The 23,031-nt window shown below is 32.9% G+C and overlaps 1 protein-coding gene across 1 annotated transcript; it reads left to right on the forward strand.

Annotated features, from left to right (window-relative positions):
- The first annotated feature begins 898 nt into the window (after positions 1-898).
- On the forward strand, positions 899-14,554 carry LOC146992933 (ETS-related transcription factor Elf-2-like). Its single transcript, XM_085810080.1, has 3 exons — positions 899-1,054; positions 2,627-2,819; positions 10,108-14,554. The coding sequence occupies exons 2-3, from the start codon at positions 2,788-2,790 to the stop codon at positions 10,238-10,240; spliced, it is 165 nt and encodes a 54-aa protein (XP_085666206.1). The 5' UTR covers positions 899-1,054; positions 2,627-2,787; the 3' UTR covers positions 10,241-14,554.
- The last annotated feature ends 8,477 nt before the right edge of the window (positions 14,555-23,031 follow it).

The following is a 23,031-nucleotide window of genomic DNA, read 5'->3' on the forward strand; positions in this document are numbered from 1 at the left end:
GAAAAATCATTATCTTTTAAAGTGGCGTTCCGATTGAAGTTAAACGGGCTGCTAAAAATATATTTCATGTGCTTACAAATATATTTTATCCAAAAAGATATATTTATAAAGGGAAATACAAATTTAACATACTCTTCAATGAACTGGAGTATTTAAAAGGATATCAAATTTAATTTATAATTCACGTTTTTAGTTTTTACCTGTTTCAAAAGAAAAAAATAGCAAATCTTTTAATCATATCTAATTTGCTATAGCAGTTTGATATAGTAACACATTCATTTTCATTAAAGCTAAATGAGTATGCAGAACTAAAAAATGATTATCAGAACAAATTTTGCTATTTCATGGACTTGGAATGATAATTTTTGCCGCTGATTTTCTTGAATGAACAAGTACTGTAGTTGCAGTTATCTTGTTTTTCTTATCATTTTAAACTAAATTCAGCTGATTGCTGTCATTTTCAGCACGCAGATTTCTCGCTATAATGTTAATTCAGAAATAAGTATTTTTTAGCAAAACATTCTTTCCCTATTAGCGAGCGTTCATCGCTACTTCCGCCGCCATTAATTTTTAGTCACTGCACCTGATTGCTCCTTTTTCACCACGTGACCCCAACGCAACCGCAGACATACGGATAGAAGTTTGTTGAACTCCATCCGTATGTCATCCGTCACCGCACACCGACCGGATTGCAGATGTCAATCAAAGTGAATTCGCTCGCTGATTGGAGAAACGCATACGCACCGCAACGCATACGCAGTAGTGGAAACGGGCCTTTATGCTCACATTTTGGTACACGACGCTCAAAGACGATGAACCAAAAGTCGCCAAGCACTAGATTCTGTAACCCTACCTCTTTTAACCAATCGGAGCAAACAGCAGAAGAAACGGTCTGTAGGCTTTGTGAATAAGCGAGTCACAGTGGTTGGCCAAATATGGCCGCCGAGCATCCACATTTTGAGTTGAACTTTTTCTACTCCACGTAACCTCGTTCTTTCTTTCCCTACCAATAATTTCCTGCAAATAACCGAATGTCTGGATTAACGTGATGACAGTAGTGTTTTTTAATTCTTGTTTTTATGGTTTTTAACCTCTGAACCTGTAATACAAATTTATATATCGCTGACCTGTTGCATTAATAGTTACATAAATATTGTATTTGAAATTTAGACTAATATTTTGTTGAGTCATTATAGAGATATGTAGTTTGACCCTTTAAAAATTGAATTGTTGGAGCTTCATCAGAAATTGTTGGGAAGTTATGGAACTAAGCTTCATTGAATGATAGTATAAGAAGTAGTTTTCAGTTTTTAAGCTGTTAATAAAAACAATCGGAATGAAAGATTTTTTCATTTCTTATGTTCATTTATCAGCTGTTTACATCATGCACTTTGCGCTGTCAGCAGCATTTTTAACGATAGCACTGGGAATGCCTATTGTTAATGTATAAGTTAGAAGCGTTAGGAATGTTTTTAGAATTTTTTTATTGTATCATCCTGTGTTTAAACTTCTGAGCTCCATAAATTAAATTTCTCTCAGAATAAATCCATATATATATATATATATATATATATATATAATATCAAATGCATGTGTAATGTTTGGTAATTTTATTTATTGCTTTATGAATAACATTCAACACATAGGTTGTGCGTGCTTTGCTTTCTTTCCTTTTTCTCGCCCACTTCAGGTTTTTTTTCTCGGAAGGGGGGGGGACCAGTGTGAACAATTTTAAGACTCAAATGTTTTGAGTTTTATCAGAAATTTTCCTTATGTCTGTCTTACTAGCTTATGATAGAATTTAGAGTTACAGAAATATTTGAAACATTGTGTATCTGTCTGTGTATATGTTTATATATATATATTGATATGTACTCAGATGGCACACATGCAACTGTATACATATATTGATATATACGCATATACTGTATACATATATTTATATTTTTTACTGTGATTAATTTAAGGTAGATGTAAACTTCAGGATAAAGCCATTTAATCGATATCTGTTGTGTATGTATAACTTTTAACATATAAATTTAGAGGTTTGTTATATTTTCATTAGTGTTAAATAATATGTAGTTTTTTTTTTTTTGTTTTTTTTTAGTTTGTTAGATGTATCAGTTGATGAAGTTGCATTTTTAGTTTTTTACTAAAGTGCATCAATTTCTTTAAGTTTTGAATTTGTATTTTTCATGCTTTAAATTCTACAAAATTGTTTGTACTTGTTACGTCATTTCATGATAAAATTTTTTGGTGTTTGCATGTGCTAGTTTTGCATTTTGTTTTCGAAAAGATCTGTAATGCTTATTTCTGATTGTTTTATTTGATTAAAATGTGTTTTATCAGAAGATATGATTAATTATAAATTGCATAGTGATGTTTGTATGTTGTTATATGTGAGCATTTATTATAACTATCGTTTTACTTTTTTCATACTTAATGCTGCTGTAAAACACTTAAATATTTAATGTTTAGATGAAGATATTTCTTATCTTTTTTTTTTTTTTTTGTGTGTGTATTATTTGCATATGCAATGTTATATTTTTCTTTAGTTGTATTTCAAGTAGAAGACCAGTGTAATATTCTGTTTTAAAATCTACATTAAAAGTTTTGTATTTTTTAGAAAATACTACATACCTCTGGGAGTTTCTCCTGAAGTTGCTGCATGATGGAAATTATTGTCCTCATTTTATAAGATGGATTAATAAGGAATATGGTGTTTTTAAAATTGTTGATTCCAAAGCTGTATCAAGACTATGGGGACTGCATAAGAACAATCCAGACATGACATACGATACCATGTCAAGAGCACTCAGGTTAATAAAATTGTGTGCATTTGTATTAATCTGTTCGAAGAGGAAATGTTATTATTCAGTATTTAAAAAAATATTACTTAATCATTCTTAATCCAGAAAAGGAGTTTCAGTGTTTAAGTAACATATTTTATTAATTAAAGTGTATAGTGTGTAATAACTTGGTATACAGTGCAAAAAGAAAAAAAAAAAAAAAAAGGGAACTGTTCTGTATTTCTCGTTCTACTGGGCCACTTGACAAAATTCAAATTCCGTTTTTTATGTCTCAAAAGCGCATATTAGATATATATATAACGCTGTTCTAATGTAGTATTCTGACACAAAATCGTACTTTTTCTGAAATCACATGCTAATTTTTTTTTCCATATTTCGATTCTACGACTCGAACTATGCCAAACTGCCAAGTTTTGTAAAAATCACATAGGTAGTTTTTAAAAAAATTAGCTGTCAAAATTGTAGTTTCTTAATGTTAATTGTTTTTAATATATATTTATTAATATATCCTTTTTCATTAAATTTAACTGATTCCTTCGTCCAGAATTCAAAATGGAACTAGTCTTATACACGCCCTTTGTTGGCGATAAATTTTGTCTACATTTCGAAACTAAAGCATAAAATGTCTGCAAAAAGCCACATTTTTAACACACAATTTATGGCAAAAACCCGAAATAAAGACAAAAAATTTAGATAGCATAAAGTAATGTTTCTAACCAAAATAGTTAACAAGAATTCATGTATACGGCGATCTGTCTTAACTAATAAAATCAGAGAACTGCACAAGCTATCCTGTGTAGGAATCTAGGAATTACGCATACCTTGTTAAAATAAACTAACATAAAAACAATAAGTTTCAGCCATGTACACAGCGTTCTGTTTTAACTTAAAAAAACATCAGCGAATTGCACAATCTAGTCATCATGCACAAATCGGTAATAAACTAAAATAAATTGCAAACCCAAAAACAACAAGAACAGAAATTCATAGCAAAAAAACAATGAACATAACATTCTACAAAATAAGAACAACAATAAAATAAAATGCACTTATCATTGGGTGAATGCTTCTTCAAACAGCAGAAATATCACTTTCAAACATCAGTAAAACTCATCAATTTCCACTACTTTATCCTTCACCCCCCCAAATCTTCTGAGACACAGAGCATACAAAGTCCAGCATTCATTCGGGAATAAAATTTCTCCTGTCACGCAAAGTCTGTGAACAAAGGTGCCACGATTTTGCTATATCACATGTCATTCTGCGATTCAAAATTTCGAAGGGTAATGATAAAAACTTCCTCCAAAATTAACTTACTACACGAAAACAAGGATACAAATTTTAAACTATGCTGACAGCCACACACTTTACCCACAACCATTTGCCTGTAAACCCGCACAAATAAAACCACTCCAGCAAAATAAATTTTCAACGTCAAAAGAGCTGCCATACAAACAACATCGTGCCAAAAACCAGCGCAGAACACACAATCCTGCCAAAAACCAATGCAGAACACATATCGCCACATTTGCCATTCATCTGAGGGCATATATAAGAGTAGTACCTTCTAAATTTAGACTTAATTCAAGTATAATTAGCACATTTTTTATGATTTATTTTTAAAATGTGTATTTTGATGTTTGTCCTCCCGGTTACGGTCCTCTGCATTTACATCCTGGCTGCATTACGTAGTTTTATGAGCTGTTTTAGTTCATTGCTTGTATGCAGTCGTCCCTGGGGAGCTTCTTTTTTAGCATCTGAATGGGCTTTGATATCAGTCGTAAAAGTCTAAACTAAATTATCAGTGTCTTCCCTCGTGTGTACTGTTGGTAATGTGTACTGCATGTTGTTTAGAGTTTTGGCGAACTTGCATCAATCAGTAATAAAGACTGTGGTGGGCTACAACTGCTGATGTTTTGAATCATTCTGATCGGATTGTGGTCAGAAGAGAGTTCATCCACCACAGAAACATCCAGTGGAGCGCTAGTGTTTCTGAGCAGAAAGAAATCAATGATTCCAGTAAAATGGGCAGTATACCATGTTGGGGTTTTTAAGAGTTGCTATGCGTAAATTCGCTGAGTTGGCAAAGTTGAATATTACGCATCCTGTGTTGTTTGAATTGTAGCAGTTCCATGTGTGGTGTCTAGCATTAAGGTCTCCACCAATGCTAACATGTGTGCCAAGTCAGAGTAGAACCTTAAGTCCATGCGGACTAACTGTGGGTTACGTGCTGGTGGAATGTATGTTGCGGAAGTGCTTGTTGTGAGTGAAATAGCTGATGCCTCAATGGCTGAGAGCTGTGAAATTGGAACAGGGTAATGAGGGATGCAGCATTTAATCAGTAGTGCAGTGCCCCCTCCTCCGGGGTTCATGACAGTAGGAGGTCTACTGTAGTGATGAACAACATAATTCTGCACAAAAATAGGAGTAGAGGGACCAAGTCTGTATTCTTGTAGGAAGAAAATGTCGGGGTCGTACTTATTTACAAAATCCCAGAGTTCGTGAATCTTCTGAGACAGTCTCTTTGCATTCTATATAAAAATGTGCAAACAAGGCTTTGTACAATTAGCCGTTTATTCACATTATCAAGAGAATCAAAAATTTCTTCACATATATTAAATATTACGAACAATTTGTCAATAGCATTAGTAGCAGCCTGTAATTCAGGTAGTTTATCAGTGATCTTGCAGATAATATTACCAAAAGACAGTCCTTTTGAACATATTACTTATTTCTTTTAAAAGTTTCATGATATCCATGAAACCACCTAGACTTGATTCACTTTGTGAGTTATTACAGTTTGCACTACTTTTAACATTTTTACCTTTCTGCATTTCAGTTTTTTCAGATTTCAGGTTTTTGGTAAGAGAAGCATAAGTCATACCATTAACAATAGAATTACCTTTAACATTAGTACTGACAGTAGCATTTTGGCTTGAAGCCTGTTTAGAATTAGGCATGCTATTTTTATTAGTGATGGCTAGAATTAGTTTTAGTTACATTGTTATTTACAGGAAACTTAGGGCAACCCCTATAATTGGCTGTATGGCCAGTCTGGAGACAGTTGCAACACTGAACAGTGTCCACCCGCTTTGCGGAACAGTCTTCTGTTTTGTATGGTCTGGCACACTTAACACACCTGGGCTTCAGCTTGCATATATCAGAAGAGTGTTGGCAGTTCTGACCTTACACGACGCTTCCATTAGATTCATAAACAACAGTTTTTGCATAAAAGCCCATGAATTTAACAATATCATATATCTGTTCAACCCCAGGCGCATGGGAGCTCTAGTCCTCACCCTGTGCATCTGAGCTACCCTCCTGACTTTATACCCTAGGATTCACAACTCTTCACTTACCTCTTCTGTGGGGCAATCAATAGGTAAACCTCTTATTACCACTTTGATCGGTTTGTCGTGCTTGGTTAAAATTACATAATGGTCCATTTTCTTTTCATCCAAATATTGGGTTATGATTCTGTGGTCATCCTCTGTGGATGAAAATAGCTTCAAAAATTCACCGCTAACTTTACCAGCAAATTCACGCTCCTTGTCATTTCTTAAAACTTTCAAAAAATTACTAAACTTAATTTCGGGTTTCATCATTATAGGTCGAATTTGAGGGAATTGAACAGATACAACATCATTTTTAACATCATCTTAAAGTGGACGTATTTCTAGGCACACCTGCAAAAAATTAGAGTTTTTACTCAAAACTTACTAAGATATGCATGAATTTACATATTGGAGCATTTTAAAATTTGGCTTCTTTTTTTTAGTGATAATAATGCCAAATGATAATACGCAGTTTGTTAAAATGATTTGAAAGTATGTACTATGACTGTTTTTCCACTCGTCTACAATGAAAAAAAGAAAAGGAAAATAGGTTGCTGTAAATTAAGAAGTTTGCAATGTAAATTATCATTGGCGAAAACTGAAAAAAATAATGCCAAGATTAATTTTTGAATTTCTCCATAAGTATCACACCGAATTTTACAAAATTTAATATTTAGGCATAATTTGAGTCATAGAATCAAATTTTGGAAAAAAAATTGGCATTCAGAAGGAGAAATTTCAGAAGTCAGATTTTATATCAAAATACCTATGTTAGAATGGTGTTGTATATAAATATAATATTAATCTAATATTTTTTATCAGAATAGTTTAGGATAAATTTTTGTATGTTTTATTACAATTTTATGATTGAGTACTGAAGTCATGTTCAAGATGAAATAGATCACTAACAGTAGAAATGAACTAAAGTCTTAGACCTGATGAGTCCTGGGACCAGATGACAAGACAATTAGGCAGTTATGTGCCAAATTTTTGTTTTATAAAACACTTCAGAATTAAAATAAATCAGAAATGAATTGTTATCCTATACTTATTGCTAATTCAAATTAAATGTGTGTATTAAGTTTGATCAAGCAAAAATTATTAACTATATTAATAGTTAAATTTTAAGCTGCAAAATAATATGAAACAAAGTCTGAGAATATTTTTTAACTTAACAATTTACTGGAGGAATTTTTTTAATAAAAGACAGTCTTTAGTAAATTGTTCGAAATGTAAATGTGTGTAAATATTCACATTTTTGTCTTATTAAAAGCAGGAAATGTCTCAGAAGGAAATATGAAATTACCTCTTATGAGTAGTTAGCATAAACTGCATTAATGTTAGAGCTGAACAAACCTGGGATCAACATAAACAAACCTCTTGTGTGAATTGTGGTTTGATCCGTTATTATTCCAATAAATGGGCTTCATGAATGGGCATTTATTGGTTTTCTGATGTGTAATGTGATTAAAAAGGTAACTCGCACACTGCTATAATTTATTAAACAATTTTCAAAAAGTGCTAATTTTATTTAAGGAAAATAGTAGATACAAAGTGATGCGGACCTTTTGGAAGAATATCTCTCTTTTCATGTTATGTTTAAGAACTTCGATATTATTGGGCCAAACTCTTTTTCTGCTTGGAAGGTTAAAAATTATCTTGAAAGCTTTTTGTTCGAAGATGTAAGTAGCAAATAATTTTTATGGAATTACAGTAATTACACTTAATAAAATCACTGCTTTATAAAATCAGCCACTTATTAAAACCAAAAGTTAAGGAGCGAATTCAATTTAATACACTATCATTATAAAATAACCGCTTAATAAAATCAATGCTGCTGCTTATAAAAATCAAACCGCTTTTAAAATTGTAAAGTCAAAACCCCAAGTTTGTATTTCAAGGTGTATTGATTTTGTTAAAAGTCTGTTCATTCACATGGAGGTGCGAATGCTAGAATTTTCTTATCTGGAATTGTCCAAACACCCCAAGTGTGTGTTTCAACATTGGTGATATCATTCAAGTTCAATTTACTTTTACACGTGGAGCTGCAAATGCTAGAATTTTCTTATCTGGACCAATCATGGGGAGCGGGTAACAAGAGGTTTGTCAGAACTGCATCAGACCAGCTGAGAGAAAGGGATAACATAAATAAAAAGACATGAGGGAGAATCTGTATAAAAAAATTATATTTTTTTGCTCACAGAATCCATTCTCTTCACCCATCCACATCGTGCTTTTATTGTTTGGTCGTGCCTCAGACTGTCTAAACATAAGGACTTAAGTTTAAAAGATAAAGAAGAATTTTTGTGGCAATATGAGGCTTTACCAGATTGCAGCCAATGTGAAGCTTCTGTACGCCTAGGAATTTCATAATCTCCAGGATGTATGTTGTTGAAAAGAACGGAAGCAATTTCGGATGAACTGATTGCAGGTGCAAATGGCATAAAATAAACTTTACTTCCTTCCAATACATCTTCTATTCTTCAGGCATTAGATTAGGGTGTTATATAAGCATTCGAGATTTATTACAGGAAGGAAGTGGTTTAAAAGGTTATTAATGAAACTTATGCATTTTGTTCTTCCGAGGAAATTGTACCATTTATTTTCTCCCTCCTTTCCACATGCCTTCATGATGTAACTGAAAGCCAATTGATGCGTATTTGAGAGATCCAGGGCTTGAGTCCCGGCAAGGATACTGCACATTTTTCATGTCCCCAGCATCAAAAACCTTAATGGCTCTAGAAGTGGCACCTGAACTAAAAGATGGTGGACGATAGTTCGCCCTCACCAGGATTTGAAGAAATGGGTTCTCTAATCCCCAGTCACCTTTTAAATAATTATATAAAGTATTTTCTCCCTTCTTTTTGCATGCCTTCATGGTGTAACTGGAAACACACTGGACGCGTACTCTGAGAGGTCCAGTGTTCAAATCCCGACGAGGGCATTGCACATTTTTCACCTCTCCTTCTTAAACGTAATGTCTCTACAATTGTTAAGTCGATTTCCTTCTTAGATGCCATGCATGTCATTTTAAATGCGTGGACCGAAGTAACTTTGCAAATGATTTCAAATTGTTTTAAAAAAGCCAGCTTAAGCAGATTTCTAGAAACTCTCAGGATGTGCCAGAAGACAGGGGTGACGATTTAGAAATGCATGATGAGACCTTCCTTGAATATTTGGGAATAGATGAAAATAATCCAGACTAGCTATGAAAAGAGTTATGCAGAAATAATCAAAGTTATCAGATAAAACAAAGGAATTAGTGAAAATGAAACTGAGTCTGAAGATGAAAATCCCTATCTTGTACCAATGGAGCAGAGTCTCAACAAGCATTAAAATTTTCAGAACACTCAAACTTAAAGGTGGAGATACAGAAAATTACAAGCAATGTCATGTTTTGGAGACCATCATTGAAAACTGCTAACAAGAAATACAAACTCAGATGGATAAATTTTTAAATAATGTTTGATATGCTTACATATTGTAATGATCTGTATAACATGTTGAAATAACTGTAATTGCTTTTGTTATCCACAAGAAAAATTATGAAAGTTTTCTTAAAAAAGTGCATGTACCGTATTAAACAGCATATTGAAAAAGAGTATTCATATCAACAGCAGGGCCATATGCAAGGAAATAGAGGTTCACGTATGTGCATATTTCATTCATAAAAATTCACTGAAATCTTATATAAAATAAGGCTATTTTTATATCTCCCCTTGAAAATATCCAATCTTGTATTCCTAACCAAAGCAAAATCCTGTGTGCAGTCCAGCTGTATAATATCAAATAAGATCGGAACACACATGATCATATTAAGCGGTGCCCACTATATTTAATAAATACTTCTTCAGAGAGTGTACTTTTATTATTTAGGTTCTTACTTTTATGTAATAGTGTGGATAATTTTATGTATATATTTATAGTTTTAAGCTTATTAATATAAATTTTTAATGCTGTAGGTACTACTATCAAAGAGGCATAATAGCAAAAGTAGATGGTCAAAGATTAATGTATCAGTTCCTGAAAGCACCGCAAACTGCTGTCAATGTCTATCAAAGATGTATTCGTTATGGTGAACAAGTACTAAAATGATCACGTAAAGTGAACCTTCTGAAAGTACATTATAAATATTTGTTAAAATTTAAGCAGTTTCAATTTAAATTTGTAAATATGTTTTTATTTATTTATTTATTTTGAATGGGATGAAGGTGTAGTAATACCTTTTGTATTATTGATATTATAGTAAAGTGGGCTTATTTGCTTTTTGTATGTATCTGTTTAAAAGTTTGCTTCTGTAATTGATGTATATTTATGCTTCATAGTAATGATCTTAGTTTCTTTTTATAATAACTAAATACTTTTACTTTAATTGTTCTAATGCAGCTGGGAAATGTATATTTATACCATATTCTTGCATTTTAAGGAGACAAAATTAAACTATAAATTCTGTTAGTGTGATATGTCCATATAGTACAGAGTCCAAGATTTGGAATCATAGAGACTTTAGAGAGTCTGTGTTTCAGAAATTTCTTTACATCAGATCATTGATATAAATTTTGTAAGGTTGTTAATAATTGCTTCATCAAAAAATGCTATCTTTTCTACAACAATTGCTGTCATTGTTGATATGCTGTACATGTACAGGAAGGTAAGAGTTCCACTTAGTGGAGATAAAGAGTATGAATAAGATAATCCTACGAGTGATATAATTTATGGTGGTAAAGGTGGCTGGCCTATCCATATTTATAGATGTCATTTGGAAATTATGAATTAGTTGCTTAGGAAATGATGAAGCATTTATGAGATTAAGGGAATCAAATTAATCTGAAGAAAATGAAAACTTGCAAAAAAAAAAAAAAAAAAAAAAAAAAAGCTCAGTATTTTTTTTCTTTTATTTAATATTTCTTTTAATGTAAGTACTATCAGCTGTTTCACTTTTTGTGCTTATACCTTCTCTTTAATTTCATGGAAAGGCAATTTCTTGTTTAGTTTTTGGTTATTAAGTCTCCATTATTTCTGTAATTACTGGGCTGACAGTTTCCACTAATGAGTCAAAATCTTTTCATTATCAACAACCTCTTTGTAACTTTCTCCATGATTGGTAGTGATATTTTTTGGATTTAAAAACCATACTCTAGATTCTGTTATCTATTAGTTGATTGCGGCTTCGCAATTTAAACCTTTTGTTACATCATCTTCATTTATTATATTCTTTTATAGAATATCAATAGTGTGTGCATGTGTATGTGCGTGTGTATGTGTGTTAAAAAAGAGAAGAAGATGTAGCATTGTTGTCAGGTATAGAGAGAAAGAATAAGGATTGCGTAGAATACTGAAATGCCGATCCACAGTGAATGAGAAATTTGGCAGTCGAGTTTTAATTCGATTTAAATTCACATTTAGAATTATACATCACTATGCACTTTAATTGTGCCTATTTTCAGAATATTTACAATTTTGACTACATTTGCGTAAGGAACAGAGCACAGCAAAATGATGTCCAGGTGTTGCTAGGGAAGTAAACATTAATCTAATATTGCAGCTCACCAAAGCAGAAGGTTGTGGTTTACAAAGGTTTCAGTTCTCAGAGTTTAGGCTCCAAAATAACTGTGTGATAAGTGTTACACAAGGTTTGTGGCATATGTTAATCCAGAAATGATGCAGTACAGAAATGTTATTGTTATTTTTTAAATAAAGAGGAAATAACCAAATTAGAAAGGGCAATTAAAAGGCTGTTACCAAATTAAATTATAAAGCTGATTTATTTATTTTTTATCTTGTATATATATGTATGTAAGGTAAAATATATGAAAGCAAAGTTCTAATTTTTACTGGCAATAGATCCTTTAATTCTTTATTTTAATTTGGGTATTTGCCCTTCTGTCCTAAAAATAGTAACTGTTTATAGTATATCAATTTAAAACTGCATGATTTTAAAACTAATCTGTGCATAGATCTTACATAATGCTGCAATGCAGATATTTTATAGCCAGTCCCTGTATAAGGCTTTATTTAAAACCAAAGCCTTTTTGACTGTTCCCCATGGTTTCCTGTGAATGTGTCACTTTCCTGCTTGCTTGCTTCAAGCTAACACACACATGATATTATCCATTGTCTGAAGATGTTTCTGAAAATGTGAGTGCATATTGTGTTCATGGTGATGTGAATTAAAATATGCATGTCAGGAGCTGCTGTACCCAGTAATTGATAGGTAGAAAATGGAGAGGTATTTATCAGTTGAGATAAAAACCGTAAAGTTATTTATCTGTATCTGTATATCAAAGAGGAGTAATGACTCTGGTCAAATATCAAGGTATCAATTCTTGAAAGCTCTACAAACTGCTGTTAATCTCTGAAAAATGTTCACTGTATGTTGAACATGTTATGAATATTTGTTAAAAATTCAAGCAATTTAAACTTAATTTTGTTACTTAAATTTTTTTGAATGTGAAGGTTTACTGATACATTTTATTCTTGATGTTATAATAAAATGGGCTTTTCTCTTTCTGTGCATCTGTTTAAAAGTTCAGTAATACTAGTTCATACTGTAATTGATGCATTATTTTGCTTCATAGTAATAACATCTGATCTTGATTTCTTTTAATAACCTAATAGTTATTTTTATAATAGAGAAGTTGACTACCATAGCTTTGTTTAGCAAAAAATTATCAGTAAGAGCTGTTGTATTAACGGTTGGGTAGAAAATTTAATGGTAGATGATGTTGATTTGTTAATTGCAATAGTATGTGTAATTTAAGAAATCAATATAAGAACAAGATCTCATAATTTAATATCGCAGTTATTATAAATGTTCTATAATGTGCACAGATCAGTTCTAAAATGTGCTGAAAGGTGATTTATAACTTAGCTTTGTGTAAACATGTCTATAAATTCTACCTGGGGATCAAAATTTGGTTTTATTATTGTATTCAATAATGTATCTAGTACACTGGCAAGAGAAGTTTTTGGTAATGAATTTGGATAAATTCAGTGCACATTGTGTATATTTGCATATGTACAGTGATTTAGATTCAGTTACAGTGTGTAACTTTTCTCTGACTGTGTTGATATTTAATGTTTGTTCTTTTTATCCTAATATACATATAGAAAAAATATTTTTTTACATTGAAAACTTCTAGCTGGTCAAAACAGGCTGATGGTTTATATATATTCACTTAGGTGCTGATTTTGGCTGATGAGCCTAAATCATGTTTTCTATATAGACTTTTTATGTTGTAATATTTGTGGCAATGTATGAATGTAAAAGTATTTAAACATTGCATTATACAAGCACTAATGTATAAATTGTGTTTATTGCATTTTTAGAAATGATAAAAGAAATTTTCAGATATTACTTGCGTATAGCTAAGCAAAGTGTGCTCAAAGATTTTTTAAATGAAGCAAAATTTTAAAGCATGGAATGAATGTATGCTTCCGAAAACTTTTAAAATAATGTATTCTGTTAGCTACTACTTTCTTGGTTACTTATTGAGGTATATGAACACAAATTCTGTGTTAAGGAAATTCAGAGTTCTTTTGATTCTTTCAGTATGAGAAAGAAAACTTCTTCATAATACTTATTTTTTGCATTTTTGAAGTATCTTTAATGAGGATATAAGTATTATCTTGAAAATGAAAAAGGAATTTTTTCTAATGCAGTTCCTTTAAAATATCGTTTTTAATTTTTATTTATGCGTTGTGTGTGTATGTGTGATATTTTTGTTGGGTTAGGTTATTTAATAATTTTTTATAAATCTTATGATGTTTCATTGTGGTGATCCACATCCATAATATTATGTTTTTTTCTCCTAAAAGGTTTATGTAAAACAATTTGAGTTTTTTAGTTGTAAACATTTCTGTAAATAAGTGTTACATATTAATAATACATAATTTATAATATAAATGTAAATATTTAATCTTGTTTTTATGTAATTTAAGTTGAATATATTCTGAGATATATATATATTATTACTTTTTATAATGAGTTTTACTTTTCAAAAATCTTTTATGATTAATAATGTAATACTTTTTTTTTTGTTTATAATTGTTGAAGCCTTTTTTGTATTTTTCTTGATGCATCATGTTTTAAAAGACTTGATCATTTTATGGATTTTATATATACATAATTATCCACAATTTTCCCAGTGGAATATTAGTATAAAATTCAGAAGTTAATGCTAGCTTTGAAATGTTCTTTTTATTATTATTTTTAAAGCCTTCTTTTCAGCAACAATATTTCATGCTGGATGAAACATGATCTTTAAATATCTTTGATGAAGCATGGTCGTTAAAATATCTTTGATGAAGCATGATCGTTTAAATATCTTTGATGAAGCATGATCTTTAAAATATCTTTGATGAAGCTTGATCCTTAAAATGTCTTTAAATAAAGTATATTTCTCATTATATTTGTAAATTTTTTTCACTGTGTCTTGTATGTCTTCAGAGCTGTTGAGTACTGTATAAATCAGCAATCTAACATTGTTGTTATGAGACTCTACCTGAATTTTGTTCATTCAGTCGGTACTCCATTAAAAGAAACGTAAAGAGAGATTTATAATTAAGTAATACGAGCAATCCACAGGCAATCCACCTTAATTAATTCACTATTAAACAGGCAATCTACGTTAATGCAAAATCATGGTGCATTTTTGCTTTATTTATTCTAAAACATAAAAACAATACAATGTTGCCAAACCGTAAAAATTTAACCTTTAAAGAAATTACATTTATACAATTGTTGAGTTGCTCGCGACATCTCCTCCCACCTTTTGATTTATGGTGGGCAGAACATAAATCAAAATACAATGTACTTAATAACGAGGCTAAAGAATACTTAGTATAATCATAAAAGGGAAAAACTAATTAAAGCTCGAAGGTTTTACAATAGTTCTACCACATCTAGTTTTAATTATCCTATCAGGAGGTTTAAAGTTAATTTCTTAACTAGGAGGAATACTAAATTGGTTTTGTTTAGGTAAAAGCAAGTTCTCATCATCCATCACTTCCAAAGGATACAGTCGTTGCACAGGGCGGATCAATTCACCTGCAGCTGTTTTCACCTTTGCCACTCTAAAAGCCCGTCTACACGTAGCGATTTTCTCGGCCGACAATATCTGAGATAGCTCGCCTGTCCACATGGAACGATTTTCTCGTTAGTACAGGAATTCACTCAGCCAATCACTATGAAAGGAAGTGTTCTTGCCCTCTATAGCGTCACACTGTCTACGATTTGTAAACAAAGCTTACAGTATTGTCAAATAGTCAAAATAATGGATTACTATTTTAAATTGCTACTATAGATACAGCTACAATTTTAAACTTAGTTACTGCTACAGAAGGGGGGGGATTGGGTCAAACGACGAGAAATTCATGGTGCCTTCGTAATATCAAGATCAATATCAGGTTATAGAATGCATTCCTCAGCTTTTCTACGCTTTCAGGAAAATTGCTTTCATTTTGTTCTAAATGAAAAATGTAATGTTCATGATATGATTAACAGCATAATCATTCTTAGAAAATAAAAGGCAAAAAGTCTTACCTTTTAGTCGATCTTCTTTCTTGTTTCAAAGGCGTATCCGGGAATGTTTTTATTAATTACATTCATCAAAAGGCACTATTCATGCAAAAAGAGAGGATTCTAAGATAATAAGATGTTTAATTTACAATTACATCACTAAACTAAAATATATATATAACACAGAAAAGAAGGATTACATGTTTCACTCAAACGTCCATCACGAGTTCTTAAAATCAGTTAAAGAGTTCTGTTTTAATTTTTGCTGCGCGCATGCGCAAATCACGTAGTGATCGGTGAGAGTTTCAACATACTCTCACCTTTAAATTTGCTGAAAAATCAAATTTAAAACTGTAACCTTTGAGCTTCGCTCTCTCCGTTTCCTTGCGTTGCTGCCACCCCCGCTACCGTACCGAGTTCATCGACCTCGCCTCACGGGCTCTGGGTTGTTTTTTTTCTTTGGCTTTCACCTCGCATTTACTCCACTGCTGCATCCTTCGCTGGATAAAACAGATCGTATTTTATTCTTTCTTCTGATTCTCTTTACTCACCGTGCTGATAAGGGTACCTTCGGGTACGGCCTCTAGTTAGGCCTTTTTTCCAACCTATTTGCCTCTCATGATTAATCAATATGACACAACAAACATAAATGTAACTAATAATAACACAAACATGGAACATTCATCTCCAAACTCAGAAAATCCTCACATGAGACATCTCAATGATGAACCCAACGTTCTCCAAATATTAAATCACAAAATTACTTTATCCAATGACGTCGAAACTACCAGATCCTTGGTGAAAGATATCCAACATATCCGTAATGATTCAAATTTGATTATGTCTACTAGTAATAAAAAAGAACTAAACTTTCTCCTTGTAAAAGCCATTAATCAACTGCGTATGCAGGAAAACGAGATGGCCAATGCAAAAATAAACGAATTATAAACCTCTAACGAAAAGCTCGCTAAACAATTTGAAGAGATTAAAAACTTCTGCGACATACTTCAATCCACTAGTGGCTTCAAAGAAAAAGAAAACTGCGCCACAGACAAACGGATTCTGACTCCGATGAGGAGCCTTCCCTCAAAACTAGCAATCGATATAAACAATTAGAGAACCAAATAGACGACATGCATTTGGACAACGAAGATGAATCGGCCACTCAGCTCACTACCACCCCAAAAGACCAACCAAACAAAGGTGACACCATTCCCGCAAATAGAAAACCAAACTCCAACCCCAAAACAAGCAGAATTGATAAAGTGCCCATTATTGTCGTAGGTGGCGTACCAAAAGCGGATGAATTCTTAAAAAACTTAAACAAGCAAACCGGAAAAGAGATAACTGGCACCTTAAAAGGACGCCGCCTTGAAATACAGCCTGCAGACTCTGACTCACATCGATTCATTCGCAAAATAGTTGAAGAAACAAAGCTTAAAGCCCACACCTATTTATTGCCCGAAGATAAAGTTTTAAAAGTCATAATAAGAGGCTTACCCATCACCACATGTACGTATCCAAATGATCAGAAGGTTGTTGTTGCGTGTTCCTTGATCTATTGCACCAAGATATTTTACTGTGCATTTATTTACAAGTCGTATGCCACCTGGCACGTTTACAAGCGTTATGCCTCCTGGCATGTACATGATAGACGTATTCTGCCACCTGGCATGTGAATTGATACATCATACTAGTTTTCTGCCACCTGACAGATACGATGCAATTAGCGGTAATACGCCCGACATTTTGGCGTGTCCGCTTCCCTTACGTTCTGTAACGCAACTAACTCTTTGTGCGGTGCGCCCTCTGGGCACAAATCACCGAGGAGGCCAAAACATCCCCCCCCCGATGAATTACATTCATCTTAATACAATCTTCAATATATGCAAAAAGTAAATGAAAAATATAGAAACTGAAAACATACAAAAACCTTCAAAAAGTATAAAATTACATGTTACACTTACCAATCTTCTAGCTTATTATATTGAAAGGTTAACTATAAGGCTTAAACTAAAACAAACAAATAAAATTGTTAGTACAAGAAGAAATAAAAATAATAATAAAACATATTCAATATAAAACAAACACTTAAGTTAATGTTCTTCAACTGGTAAAAGACACAGTTTGGTAATAGGACGTTTAATGTCCTCGTGCACAGTTTTTAGTCTAACCACTCGGACATTATTGTCTCTTCCAGGAAACACTTCTATTACTCGTCCGAGTTTCCAACGTAATGAAGGCATATTATCTTCTTTAATGAGAACCAAGTCATTTAGACGAATATTTCTGCTAGGCTGTCTCCATTTGCTACGCTGCTGTAGTTGGCACAGGTACTCTTTAGACCACCGCTTCCAAAACCCTTGGAACATCTGCTGTGTTAGTTGCCATCTTTGCAATGGAGACACTCGTACTTCGGTTAAATCTTGTTCCGGAACAGCTGTTAAAGAAGTCCCATATACCACCATGATGTGCAGCAGGTGGCGGGTTGAATTTCCACCTTATGTTTTCATTTGCTAACCACCTTTTAAATTCTGAGGTTGACTGGACAGATGAAACTGCTTCCTTGAGGATTTTATTTGAACCTATAAAATTAATTCCGAAATCACTTCTTATTTCTTGAGGTTTTCCTCTCCTCGAAGCAAATCGTTTTAGAGCAGCTAGGAATGATTCACTTGATAAGTCGCTAGCAATCTCTAAATGGATAGCCTTTGTAGCTAAACAAACGAAAATACAGACATAACATTTAATTGGTCTTATACCTCTTCCCCTTTTCATTTTCACAGAAAATGGGCCGGCATAATCAACGCCAACCTTTGAAAAGGTTCTACTTGGAATCACTCTACTTGCAGGTAGTTCTCCCATTAATTGAATAGATGTTACTGCTCGTACTCTGCAACATTTTATGCATTTCCAAACGCATTTTTTAATTTCATTCTTTGCACTTATTATCCAGTATTTCTGTCTTATTGTGGATAACATTAAATGCAACCCTTCGTGTAAATGTTTTTCGTGATAATGCTGTATCATTAATTTTGTGAAGTGATTATTATTTGGCAATATAATGGGATGTTTACTTTCTCTGGAAATTTCTGCGTTTCTTAATCTACCTCCTACTCTTAAAATTTCGTTTTCATCTAGAAATGGATTAAGTGAAATGATTTTGCTTTTAGTTTGAATCGATTGTCCTGTCTTTAAAGCCTTAATTTCTTCGGAAAATTCATTAAGTTGAACATTTCTTATAATAAATTCTGAAGCCTTCCGTAACTCATAGGCGGTAAGCACACCAGACTGCTTTTCACGAGCGGATTTACAGTTGTTCACGAAGCGCAGAACATAAGCCATTATTCCCAGTACTTTGTTTAAATTTCCGTACAGTTCAAGATTTAGTAACGGTTTTATAGATTCCACAAGTGTTTTTAAAGTAACACATTTTCGTTCTTCACTAACGTTTTGCAAGTCAGCTTCGGTATTCATTTAGTTTATGTGATGTCGAATATCTACTTCTGAAAGCCAGGGTGGCCCAGAAAACCAATCACTATCATTAATTAGAGCTTCAGCATCCATCCCTCTCGTAAGTTTATCAGCAGGGTTTGTCTTCCCACTGCAAAAGTACCAGTTGTTTAAAATTGTTTTCTCCTTGATTTCTACCACACGATTTCTAATAAATTGTTTCCACTCGTTGGCAGATCCAGTGAATGCAAATTTGGGAATCAGTCCAGTAAAATATATTTCCCTTATCCAACTGCGGAAATATCGATTGCAAATACGAACCTAATCTTGCAGAAATTAATGTTCCCAAAAGTTCAAGCCTAGGGAGTGTTACCCTTTTAATGGAGCCAAACGGGATTTCGACACTATGAAACTTGTTTTACATTTATTTTTCTTCTTAAATCTAAAATATGCTACAGCACCATAACACTTGGGACTGGCATCAGAAAATATGTGAACTTCTATAAACTTCCAACACATATCACTGAAGTACTGTCTGGGAATTTCGAAAAACTTTATTTTTTCAACTTCCTTTAACCATTCCTGAAATATGAATTCTGTATCAAGGGGAACATTTTCGTCCCATTGAATACCCTTTTCCCACATAGTTTGCATTAAGAGTTTAATTCGAACAGTAAATGGATTCATAATTCCCAAGGGATCAAACAGCATACCACATGCTGCTAAAATGATGCGTTTAGTTACCTTGAGATTTTGTGACTTCTCAAACTGAGATACATCTATTTTCAAATTATCATTGACATTGTCCCAGATAAGACCTAAAACTTTCAACGGTACCAAAGAGTCTTCAGATGTTTCACGAGAGTCAATTCCATTAAGTTTCCATAGTTCATTCAGCTCAGGTGAGTTTGAAACCCATCTACGTAGATTCATACTGGCCTCGCTAAGAATGAAAATCATGTCCTTGCTTAAATGTAAGGCCTTTGCTACATTAACTGTCCCAGAAATTAAATCATCTACGTAAAACTCTTTTAACATACTGCATGCCTCTTCGTAGGCACTTTTATACTTTTTTAAATGCAGTCTTATTGTAGCTGTTAATAAATAAGGTGAGCACTTGACCCCGAAAGGAACTCGATTTTGTTGGAGAACTTGTATGTTGGGATTACTGTGATAGAGATTTGACCCTTCTTCATTTATCTACAAAAACTTTAAAAAATCCCTATCTTCTTTAGCTAAGCCTACCTCTAAAAATGCACGCTGAATGTCGGCACAAAACGCAATTGAATGTACCCTGAATTTAATGATAATCTTTAGCAAATCAGGATTTAAATTAGATCCGCTTTCCAAACAATCATTAAGTGATAAATTTCCCTTACTTTTAGAAGAAGCGTCAAAAACTATTCGAACCTTTGTAGAATCCTTCTGCTCGCGCACTACCGCGTGATAAGGCATGTAATACCCCGTTTTCAAATTACGATTTAAATACATATCTACCCGTTCCACTATACCATCTCTCAAGTGTTCATTAATTATCTCGTTATATTTTAAATATAGCTCGCTATTTTTCTGAAATTTATTATTTAAAAATTGTAAACGCTGTTTCGCGATTTCATAATTGTTATTTAAACCTCCAACACCCTCTTTCCACAATAATCGAGTTTCATACCTTTTATTCTTGTAAGTTGTATTTCGTTCAAATGACTCTAAAATTTCTTTATCTGATCGATATATTTCTTTATCCGAACTTATCCCAATTGCTTCTAATTCCCATAATTTTTTAACTCTTTCATAATCTAAGTCCTCATTTACAACGGTAATATGATTAACTCTTGCGTCCTTACAATTTGATCCTTCGTCCTCGCCTTGAATCACGAAACCAAAAGTGCTTTCTGTTGCGACTAATTTTTTACAAATCTTCACGTTTCGTTCTCCTAAAATTTCCCAAATATAATCCGAACCTATTAATACTTAAATTTCGTCACTCGTACCAGCATCTGCTAATTCTATTCCCTTCTCAAACGCTATCTGTCGTATCCACCGAGAAGGAACTTTTACTTGCCCTAGTGTTATAGAATCAATGACTATTGCGTTAATTTTTATCTTTTTATTGGGACTGTTTACAATTTGCAATACTATTTCTACGATATCATATAAGCGCTCTTTTGCATCTTTGCATCCAAATGTGAAAATAATAAGCGCTTCTTTATGAATAATTTTCAACCCCAGTAAATCAACCACTTCTCGTAAGATGAATGACTTTGTTGATCCTGAATCTAGCATAAAACGTAATACCTTTTCGTTTCCCCCTTTACACCTCACTGTCGTTGAAAACGTCTGTAAAAGAACGGAAGTCGGTGGTTTAACTTTGTTATTATTTTCATTACATAAGAGCGAAAGAGAAGCTTCAGGGATTGGCGTTTGTTTTGTCTGATTGAAAGAATCCGTCTCTAAATCTTTCGATGCGGCGTCACATATTAACGAATTATGTAAACCTTGGACATTGCAGAGTCTGCACTTTTCATCTTTATGAGCACAGAAACGCCTGGGATGCCCTTTCGAAAAGCAAATAAAACATAAACCTCGATCCATTAATGCCTTTCGGCGAGCCTTTAAATCAAGTGCGCAATCATGATTCATATGACAAGCAGATAAACAAAATATGCAGACATTTTGATTCTCTTTCTTAGGCGGGGTAGAGAACTTTCGATTTTGTTTAAAATGTAATTTTTGAAAGTATTTAGAGGGAGATTCGCTTTGACTAGTTAATACTGAAGCGCCTTGCTTATTCGTACTGTAAATATTTCTTTTAGAATGCATGTAAGATTTATTTTGATAATCTTGATGGGAACTTTTGTTTCGTATTGATGTTTCATTCACCTCAAAATTCTTAGAACGCGTTAACATCGTTGATGTTTCCCTGCATTCCACTTCCGTTTTCAAGAACGTTAGTAGCTCATTAACATCGAAATTTTGTTTATCACTTCTTTTCCGAGTGAATTCTAGAGTTAAATTCTCGGGTATTAACTTTAACAAAGTAGGGGATAATAAATGTCCATAAGAACCACTAGTAACATTTAAAGAATTTAAATTCCTTATTTGTATTTCTATATCGTCATAAAGCTTCCTCAAAGAAGCCGTATTTCCAGAATATTTTACAGGTTCTAAACTCAACAATTTATTCATATGCACATTAATTAGCAGGTCATCTCTGCCGAAACGGTTTTTTAGTATATCAACAGCCACCGTATAGTTTTCTCTAGAAAATGTTAATCCACTAATAGCATTTAAAGCTAAACCTCCCAAAAGCGATTTTAAATAACAGAACTTGTCAACCGAACTGAGACTTTCGTTTTGGTGAATGGAATTACTAAACTGATTCCAGAATTCAAGCCAAGAATAAGGATCACCGTAATATTTTGTAATCGTTAATTTTGGCAATTTTACAGTATTAACTTCAAAAGTTTTCAATTTCGGAGATATAGTTTCCTCACTAGAATTTCTAGATTCAACTTTACACGCGTTTTTTCTTAATTTTTCCTGAATTTTACATTTAAAACTTATAATTCTTTCCTGATATTCCTGCACGGAAATTACTTCTGTTTCCAACTCCTGTTCCGTAATTATAAGTTTTTCAATCTCAGAATCGTATTGTTTCAACAACTGCGATTTTTCAAGTAACATTTCGAGTAATTCTTTTAATTTCTTATCCGCGGTTTCACCCTCTTCTAACAATGCAGATTCTATTTTACTCATCAACTTAGTAGTTAAGCTACGCGTCACCGTACGCAACTTCTTTGCCTTATTCATAGCCTCTATTTTACCATTAGATTCTATCAACTACGAGGGCCATCCAGGAAGTAGATTATTATAATCAACAATTCTTTTATTCAACAATTCTATTCAAAACTGT

The sequence above is a fragment of the Stegodyphus dumicola genome, chromosome X2 (genome assembly GCF_044657685.1).
Source record: "Stegodyphus dumicola isolate Sdum_Otavi_A_Nest chromosome X2, ASM4465768v1".
In the NCBI taxonomy this organism is placed as follows: domain Eukaryota; kingdom Metazoa; phylum Arthropoda; class Arachnida; order Araneae; family Eresidae; genus Stegodyphus; species Stegodyphus dumicola.

What these genes read in the sequence shown, in the direction of transcription:
- LOC146992933 (XM_085810080.1), top strand. Translation starts at nt 2,788, where the DNA reads ATGACATACGATACCATGTCAAGAGCACTCAG. An exon ending in ACCATGTCAAGAGCACTCAG is followed by an intron (nt 2,820 to 10,107) that starts GTTAATAAAATT and finishes TTAATGCTGTAG; the next exon opens with GTACTACTATCAAAGAGGCA.